At 29.7% G+C, this 10,663-nt stretch overlaps 1 protein-coding gene across 2 annotated transcripts in view; it reads left to right on the top strand.

Moving 5' to 3' along the window:
- The window catches only part of LOC106691650 (major royal jelly protein 1), a 20,918-nt gene extending 13,491 nt beyond the window's left edge, over window positions 1-7,427 (top strand). The window contains exons 4-6 of one of the 2 annotated variants that reach the window (XM_014437498.2): window positions 592-753; window positions 1,927-2,078; window positions 7,039-7,427. In XM_014437498.2, the coding sequence (XP_014292984.1) occupies window positions 592-753; window positions 1,927-2,078; window positions 7,039-7,375 (651 nt within the window). In that variant the 3' untranslated portion in view covers window positions 7,376-7,427. The remainder of the gene's footprint in view (window positions 1-591; window positions 754-1,926; window positions 2,079-7,038) is intronic. The other variant, XM_014437500.3, reaches the window with a different exon arrangement.
- Window positions 7,428-10,663: the final 3,236 nt, after the last annotated feature.

Consider the following 10,663-nt stretch of genomic DNA (forward strand, 5'->3'; position numbering starts at 1 on the left):
TAATATTATATATTACTATATTGCTACATTATTATTATTAATATATTTTACATACATGAAAACAATTGATAGAATCGTTTATTTGAAAATAACAAGTTGTTAATGATTTTTGTCCACCATCACCGCTAATTGGATACACTTTACAACAGCCCAGCCAAATCTTCCGAGAATAGTGTTTGGCCGTTTGTTATTCCTTTGAATACCAAGTAGAGGAAATTCATCGTTAGAATGATAGATGTTTCCAGACAAACTTAGAGATGTTTCAAGCATCAGAAGATTCATCTCCAAGAATTTGGATAAACAATGAAACAATTTTTTTTTAATTATCCGCCCAGAGATTTTTTAAAATGTGTTTAATTTTTTTTTTAGCATCACAGAATTTTTTAGGTCAAATAAGAAAAAAAAAATATAAATATAATGTATGCTTAGACAAACTAAAATAATAACACAAAATTACAAAAAATATTTACTTAGTCTTTATTACTGCCTTGTATGAGGTCTCAAATGGTAAAATTGTTGCATATCTCTGCTCTATTTCCTTTGACAATGTCACATCTGTTTATATATAAGTGAGATTTGTATAAATTTCAGATGCTGAGCAGAAATGGTTTCACTAATCTAGTATGTGCTGATTCTCGCCTACAGTTTATGGAAGTCGAAAATACTGACGACGGCCAAACATACGTCTACATAAGCGACGCTGGGACTTGCGCCTTGATAGTCTGGAACGGAGAGGAAGTGAGGGGATTTAAGGTAAGTACGAAAAATGATTTGGTTTATTCATTTTTATTTATACTTAGTCCAAAATACTCTTCGATGGTCGGAGTAGTTCCATCAATAAATCGCCCATTGGAGGCAACGTCGAACGTCCCAAGTTGGACAAAACGGCAAGTTTTCCTGTTTCGTTCAGTTGAAGATATGAGGAATATAAATCACAAAATAGGTATTAAAAAATATCGAAAATGATTTATCAAATCAAAATTATTAGCGAGTGTTTTCTAATATTTTTATTTTGGAACATGTGTTAACTTGAAAGCAATTCAAGGGTTAACTTAATTATAACTTTGCCTTGATTCTGAAATTTCAAGATAAAATTATATCTTACGGATTTCCACAGTTGGCTCTATACTGATAGCTATTGTTAGATTTGTTTTATTTAAAGAAGAAAGAAGAAAATAAAAATACATTTATGTTTGTTGTTGTAATATTACTACTTAATTGTCTTTCTTTTTCTCACTCCCATACCCATCTTGTCTCTTCAGTTCTTTCCTTATTTACTTTTTTTTACGTACGTCAATTACTTCTGTTCATCACGTCATATTGTTCGTTCTTCTACTTGCACTCTTTTGACTTGATATAACTTTATTATTTTGTTAATATCACATCTTTATTTTTTTATTTTATCTGTAAGTATATCATAATTCTTATTGTATTATATATATTGCTTACTAATTTTATTAATTTCAATTTTTTCATTATTTACATAGAGCACAATTTATGATATTTAGATTTAAAATGTTTTTTTTTCTTTTTCTAATATTTTTGATTTTTATTATAATTTTTTACTTTTGCAATATTATATTTAATATTGTTTTAGTGTCTGTTGTCTTCTCAATTTCTTGAAATACTGTTGACTTTTTTTCCACTCTATTATAAGTTTAACTAAGACAAATAAAATAAGTTTAACTTATTTTAGTTCATTATTACTCCACTGAGCGCAGCCCCAAACATATTCTCAACTTAATATTGTTGCAGGTATCAGGTAGTAAAATAAGTGTCGGCAATTCTGGTCAATTCAATTGGTGATTTCAGAGCCGTCCCAATTCGTGATGGCTACTATAGTTCTAATCAATTATTAACAAGAAAATATAAAATATTATACCATATAATTAGATAAATTGTAATACTGATTTGGTGTGGAGGTAGGTGGCACTGCCTAGAGACTCCACTGATTACCCCTTGACGAAGGACGTTCTCTACTTAGGTTTGATAAGGAGAGATGAGGGCTCTGGTCCGATGCTATATTATAGTTATCTCCACGGCACCAACATGTTTTACATAAGAACTTGCAATATCAAGTATGTCAACAAAATTAATTTTGAATAAGATATGTACTTAGACCTTTCTAAATTAACTTAATCTTCGTATTAGCATTAGAAAGTATAAAGAAAATTATTACTCATTAGTTATAGTTTAAGTATGTCATTTTAATATAGGCAGCTAATAATGTAATAAAGATTTAAAGAACTGGTTGGTGGGTCAAACGAGGATGACTTGCACCTGGCTCGGGTTACATTAAATATTTTCTGCGGCTAGCGCTTTCACTCACCCTCCACTGGCTTTTAATACCAGTGATGAGGTTGAGAGAGGAACGCTGGGATCTTCCGGAGTCCTGCTCATTCCTCCACAAGTGGGGGAAAGATCTCGGTTCGGAGTATCCAATCTGAATATAAATATTGTAAATAGTATAAGGTTGTGTTTAAGACATTATTTTACTTTAAGTTTAAATTTGTTTTATTTATTTGTATCTCTCCTATTTATTATTTTGTTAGCATTTAATTTATATATTTGTAGATATGTTGTAAATGAGCTCTATTATCCATATTAAGATTATCTATGAAATAAGAAAAAGGGTAATATTACACAATAAAAAAAAAAAAATAATAAACATCTGTGGTTAGATTTCCTCCTATAAGAATATAGGAATGAATACTATTAATACCATTTATAAAAGAGACATTTATATTTTTAATTATAATAACGTAACATATGCTAACTATCTTCTTATAAAATAAAATTAAAAAGAAAAATAAGAATCCAATAAAAATAATTAGAAAAAAAGAGCAATTAATGTTTATGTACATATTTACAAGTTTTAAATGAGTATAAAAAAAAAAGAAAATTAAAAATATAAAAAAGTATTTATTACGGCTACGTATTGTGAACAGAGAATTCTGAATTTCTGTGTGAAAGATATAATACGAAGAATATCCAATTTCACTACTACATATCGCTGGGAGCCAAAAATATATAAACTTACTTCCAATTCCCATATTCGTAATTGCTCAGAGTGTATAAGGTAGTATTTGGCAAGAAATTACATTCAAATTACTGTAATTTGATAGAAGAATATGAAATTAGAATTTTGATTACTAATTTCAACTACTTGACCCCTTAATGCACAGTTTTTTGACAAAAACTGGACAGAAAAAGTAACATTTTTGTATGTTAAAAAATACAATTCAAGATATTGCTTTGGCAATAAAAAAAATTAAAAAATAATCAAAATTTGTATTTTAATTTTGGATATCGGTCTAGCTACCTATGTAAACACAGGCCTATATATAGAGGGTTATTACACAGAATAAATTATTATTATTTATTTTATTATTATCACTTTGTTATTTTTAATTCTCAATTATATTAGAGTGTGATTATAGCAACATAAAATACAATGCCCCTCAAATTATCTCGAGTGTGCAAAGTTTGGCCTGTTAGCGCGTTCGAATTAACTCGTACTTACTAGTTAAGGGGTTAAAGAACCACTAAATTCTAATTATGGTCCAAATCACAATTACTAGATGAACCAAAGTAATGTAATCATTAAAATGTTTATTCATAATCGTTATCATATTGATTCATTTTTCAATTTTATATAATTTTAAACTGAGGACACAGATAAAATATTATCATTTGAGTGAAAGAAGAAGAAGAGACCAGATTAAGCTTGTCGAACAGTACTCCCAATGGAATAATCCTATCTGAGATCTATATGAAAGCCTAGTATCTGATATCAGCTCAAGTGAAATGATATTATTGCATTAAAAAAACTATAAATAAAAGAAAATATAATGCCATAAATATATTATTAAAATTGGTCAAGATCCAGTTACATCGACCGACTGTTACAAAACCTATACAATTGGTTTGGGGAAGAACTGATGAGAATTTTATTAATTTGGTAGATTTTTTGAAATCTATTGCTACCTTATACATTGCAAAATGTTTTCCTTATACATCCCGCAACACGTTTTGGTCCATGTCTTTTACATATGAGCGCTTTAATCCTTTTAAATCGTGTTTGTGAAATAAATGAACCAATAGCTAATGAATTATGAAGATAAAAACAACTTGCAACCTCTTCTAAGATTAATTTAAAATAACACGAAAAGTCGATTTTTTTTTATTTTAATGACTTCGAGTTGATCTTTTACCAATGGTGCTAAGTGAATTATAAAGTAAGAAATACTTATTAACCTCGTTTTGACCTGATTGTGTCAAAAGCCAACTTGCGTTTAATAAAAAAGATATAATTAATGTTTAATGAAGAGTTTTTATCAATTACCTATTTTCCTTATCCACGTATTTTGAAACTCAGACGGTGTTTTTTTCATTTTGGCAATAATACTTTCCAACTTGTTTACACTCTTAATGCCTTAAACACACTTTCCTCGTTTTTTTTATAATTATAAATAATAATTTTTAATTTTTTTTTTTTATTGTGTAATATTACGTTCTGCATACAGACAACGATAATAGGGATCAGAGAGCACATTTACAAATATATAAGTTCAATAGCAAAAACAGAAAATGAATAAAATATAAAAACAAAGAATCAAAATTTGAGTGAAATAACATCTTAAATTAAATCATTCCAATTTACAATATTTACATTCAGCCTGAGGAACTCCGAAACGAGCTTGTCCCCTTACTTAAGAAGACAAAAACAGAACTCCGGAGATCCCGGAGCTTCTCTCTCAATCACGCCTCTGTTTTTGTTATTAATACAAGTCTAAAATTCAGCAAATTAGATTGAATTAATTGCAAGGTCTGTTTACCATTTAAATTAATAAAAAAAAAAAAGGTTTCTTGTCTGGTTGTAGATTGAGTATAAGTTTTAATAAGATGTTGTTTCACACTTTGAAATGTAGTTCACTTCTAATTTCTTGCCTCTATTATTTCTCTATTTCATGTAAGTTATTCTGTTTAATAAACCATCCTTTCCTTAATCTCGCTATTCAACTGATTCAACAAAAAGTTCGGTTAATATAATTAATCATTTGTTACTGGAGTAGATAACTTGATATTTTTTCAATAAGGAAAGTCTATAGATAAGAAATTATATATTAAAAAAATATCTGAAAAAAAAGGGTTCTGAAATTAATAATACTCCTCTACTTACCGTATTTAATTGAAAGTAAGATACTCTATTTCCTTGTTTTTATTATTTTTTTTAAAGGGTAATTTGAATTTTCCACTCTTTTGTTGGCTTTGATCTTTAGAATTCAGCACTAAAATTCATCCAAATCATGTTTAAAAGCTCCTGGGCAGGATTGTGTGATGAATGAAAAATTTCACGTCAGAGAGGGGCGTGTACTCATAATATATTTTAAACAGTTATTGAATAATTTATTGCATGGATGATGGGTGACTCCGAAAAATTTTCACTTTGTGGAGAATTTTTTTTGAGCGCTGAGTCATGAAAAGAGATAGATTATCCCGGTAAGTCATGGGCGAAGAATAAGCGTTAACTCATTGATGTCAGTAAGAGGTTATGATGTGATATCTGTAAGAGTCATGTTACTAATAGTAGTTAGAATACCATGTTTCCTGATTCAGAAAGTGTAACCTTCTCGGGAGATTCATTTTAAAATTAGTATTAGATAAAATGTGAATATCTCTCAAGTATATTGTAATCCCCTAACGGTAAGGAGACTGATGTATAAAACAGCCCAGAAAACATACATCTTCAAATAATTGAAAAACAATTATTATCAAACAAACTCATTTTTAGCGATCCTCAGACATTAGTTAAATAATTTTGCATTGTAGCAAAATATGTCTTTTTCACCTTTAACTGCTTAACGGTGCATCCCGAAATGCGTTAAACGTTATGGTATTATAATATATGAGAGAGGACCATAACGTATTTATTTGGCCAACGTATTTTTATAGTTTGCCAAAAACTGAGTATTGAGGCCTATGATATATGAACCCGCAATTATCATGGAAATGATTACCAGACGGCTTAATAGATTGATAAAATAAAGCATTTCTAAATCTTAGGTACTTTTTGATTTCTCGTACATGAATCTTAAACGTTAGAGTCTAGCAAGAAATTTATAACAAACCACATTTATGAACAATTAATTCTGTGCCGAAGGTGTACTGTAACTTAATACTTCGGTCAAGTGGTATGGTCGACTGCCACCAAGTATGGTTGTTGTCCCTTGGTCTCTACAAAATAAGTTATAAATAAATCTGACTAAAATGTCATGGATACAAAGTTTATTTATTAATGAATCAATTATAACTAAAACTTGTGTCCACGGCAATAATCAATGAATGACAATATTCATAGTTTTATTTGCAACTATTTGTTTCCTAGCTTCAGTCTAAAGTAAAACCAGACCAAATTCCCCAGCCAAAGTATAACAAGTCCATTCTCAGTGCTTCAATTGGTCGATGTAACAAGATCAGAGATTTTAGAGTTTTGATCGTAAAGACTCTTGAACATGCTTTAATTTCTAGTATTGTTTTATTATCGTTATTTATGATGAACCGACTTACGCGAAGTTCTTAGGGCACTTGAAATGAAGATGATTATGAGGAAATCACGGTTAGATCTACTTTTGGATCCAATTACATTCTTATATCCTATAGGCAAACCTTAGGATATAAATAGACCGGAGGAACAAGATCAAATAGAATGAGTACAAAGAGACATGAACGAAGTGAAGTGACGGAAACCAAAGTACAAAATATAAAATGTTTATATTTTTATAGTTATATCACATTTTCGCTAAATAAAAAGATTAAATTGGCTACGAGGAATATTATTAATAGTAATTATCTGAACCTGTTCAAATTAGAGCCTGTCATTATATCAACTGGTTTCATTGTTTTTGCTTTAATGCAATGTTGGTTTTTCAAGCCAGTCTCTAGTACAGCTAAGAGTAATATCATATTTTCTAAGATATATTATATATATATATATACATAGTGTCCACTCTTGATGACTTCTACTCTTTCCTACAGATCAGGACGACTAATCGGGTCAGTGGTGACGGTGGGGATGAAGCCCGGGCCAATGCTGATCCTGGGGACGGACAAAGCGAGCACGATGTACCTTCGGCTGAAGAGCAGACCGGAGCTGTTCATGTGGAACACGTTTAGGCCGTTTAGACCCAAGTCCTTGATCCTCTTGGAGCGGGCCGATTTGCCCTTCTATTCAACACAGGTGATGCCCGGTTACAAGCGACTCCTCTGGTCCTTAGAGTCAAACTACAACGATTACTTCAACGACACCCATGACTCGATTGGACCTAGGGCGAAATTGAGGCCACTCTTCAAGTTTTGTGATACCAATTTCTGATATTATAAGAGCATAATCAATATATTGAAAAATATATAATAGATCAGGAGTCCCTAATCTTTTTTCTGACTCATTTATTTTCACTTTCACTTACCTATATATGGAATATACAGTACGAGAAAGAATTGCAATTGTGCAGAATTTCGAATTCACGTTTTCGACGGAAGTATACATTTTTGGCCCGTGAGTCCAAATAATCAAGTCCCGCAAAATGGATAAATAAAGAAAAAATGATTTATTATAATACGCTCAGGAAACAAAAATATTATAGGTGTAATGCATGAAAAAATAAGTTTATTTTGACCTCAAAAAATTACTCCGCGATCACATGTAATTTACTACATGTATATTTTATTTAAATTATCCATTCTTATCTTCTTATATTCTTCATACATTCTACCTCAATCTATACTTCTATTTGTTTTTTTTTTGTTTTTTTAGACACGAAACGGCCTTATAGATCACGCGAATATCATTTCTTCCCAACTTTTCCCCACACTTTTCAGACTGCAATCTTCTTTCTTCCTCGCTCCATACTCTCCCCCTTCTCACCTCTTTGACACCGACAAGGACCTTTATCTTCCTTAATTTTCCCCTATATTCATCTCTATTGAGGAGTCTTACGTAATTAATAGATTAATTTATCAAAAAACATTTTATAAAATTTCATACCTATTATGGCTAACGCCGAATCGTCAAGAACAATATATCAAATAAAATAACAGTTGTTTTTTTTTACAAAATCTTCATTAAAAATTTGAAAATCAATATTAGTCAGAACTAGCTCACCTTAATTTTAGTTTTACAGCCTCAAATAAATATCTAACATTTACAGAACATCTACTATGCCCATTCGTATAAATGAGTAAAAATTAACCGAAAAACACAATCCAATAAGGGAAATTATATTTATTTATTAATAAATGTCCACCATTCTATATTTAAATTATTTATATTTGTCACTATCACATTTAAATATAAATTCTTCTATTTGGAAATTATGTTCTGTCGGTCTAGTATTATAAACTTATCCATAAAAATTATTGAACCTAACCCCCAGATTAGATATATTATTATTTTATTTCAAACTATATTTTGATTTAATTTATTATTTTCATATCTTCTTATATTAAATATAATATATTAATTTTAAATTAAATCCGGGCACAATGTTGGTTTAAATTTATTTAATATTATTAAACTATAATAATTAATTATTATTTCAAATAATATTACTTATATTTAAATGTAATAGGGATGAATAGAGGTAATTAATAAATACATGTTTTCCCTTATTGGCTTGCGTTCATAGGTTAATTTTGTTTGAATTATATTTGACGTGAGTATAATAGCCTGCAAGTTTTATAAATTTGTGTGAGGCTGTGAAATTAAAAGTAAGGTATACTAATGATAATTAATAATGATTTTAAAATTGTTAATAATAAGTTTATAATAAAAGCTGTTATTTAATGGATTGTTCTTGATGATGGCCGGGTTGACCGAAATATGAACATTTAATATCAATTAATATAGAATAGTTAAGATTAAGTAGATATATTTTGTTTTAGTTGAATAATACATTATTTTGTTTTAGCCTCGAACAAGATAAATAATAATAAATATGTATATATTTTTATTATATATATTATTATATTAGATATATTATTTAAATTATTTTTTAAAAAATATAGTTATAAATATGTACATTGGTAGGTTTTTCTTTTTTGCACGAGACCATAAATATAGGTGTGATAATAAAGAAATATAAAAAAAAAAAAAACATGAACTATAATTGAAAAAGTTATACCTGTATTGGCAGTTATTAAAAAAAGTTAAAACACGAGAAATAAATAGAGAATGACGGCTATTTCAGTATAGAACACTTTTTTGGTAGGCCTATGTAACAACCATGTGCTCAAGAAATGAGATTATAGTAAGATTATACATTTGATTTACGAGAGTAGGAGCGAATTCAAGACTCGATTAATAAAAAAATTGAGCAGTAACTAATAGAACTGGTGAAACCTGATTCTATGGCAGATAATTTATGTTATTGGTTTAATTCAATACTTGCTAATGTGTGAACAAATAGATTTATCTTGAGGTAATCTAGTCACACAATGTTTCAAAACTGGGAATGTTTATGGCTTATTACAAAATATTTAACTTAGTAAAAAAAACCAAATAAAAGGTATAGAAATTTGAATATAATTTAAATGAAATTCTCAAAATTCCATGTAACTATTTTTAATTATCCTAATCGTTTGGTTCAATCCTTATCCAGTTACACTTATTACTACAATCCACCTCAAAGGTTGGAACGGCAATGGCCAAGAGACTTATTGTAAAATAAAAATGGACAATTGGAGTTCTGTCAGTGATCAGATGCTCCACTCAAGTTAAGTGTTTGCGGCTTTAGCGCACTTGCACAGCCTCCACTGGCTCTTTACCAGTGACGCGGTGAGAGGGATGCGCTGGGATCTCAAAGACCTCTGCTCTACCTCTCATACGTGGGGAACTTAGGGATCCTCAGGTCGATAGTGTAAATGCGACTGGTGATTATTTTATTTATTTATTTTTTCATGTACATAGTTTGGTTATATTTACTTTCTTCATCCTTCTGTTTCTATATATTTAGAGAGAGAATTTATTTATTTTTGTGTAATTTTTTTTTTCATTTATTTTTATTCTTATGTTATTTTATTTTAGCTTGAATGTAATAAGTTACCACTATTACTTAGTGCCCAACATCGTTGTACATAAAATTTGAAAATAATTAAAATGATATAAAATTTAGTGTAAGGATATAAATATAGTTTTAGTGCATTACTTCTTTTTCTCGTCCTCTATCACTCACTCACTTCTTGTCGCTACAGTCCAACATAAGACTTCAAGAAGTGTCGAGAGTAGCCCATCTTCATTCCTCATTTTCCTACCTGGTCCCTTTGACATTGGGGTCTTCTTTTTCTCTTAGCATTACATTCTGGATTTTACCCTGCTCCCGTTTCTAGGTATTACGTGTCCAGCCCATTCCAACCATTACATAAAATCCTCTTGCCAACTATCCATATTTACAACCGAAGCCACTTCTACTTCGAACATAAATTATATTAGACGCATGCCTGCTCGATGTTAATATAAAAAGATTTTTTTTCATACTACAGAAATTATTATTTTGTAATACATATGATATAAGGTTCTGCGCCTGACGATTTATTAGGCTACGGACCCGCATATCGCACCAGTAGCACAGGTAAGTATTTTTATAATTAATTGGCGTTCGCTTTT

Source organism: Halyomorpha halys, unplaced genomic scaffold (assembly GCF_000696795.3).
Source record: "Halyomorpha halys isolate HHAL.00 unplaced genomic scaffold, Hhal_1.1 Scaffold2598.1, whole genome shotgun sequence".
Taxonomy (NCBI): Eukaryota; Metazoa; Arthropoda; class Insecta; order Hemiptera; family Pentatomidae; genus Halyomorpha; species Halyomorpha halys.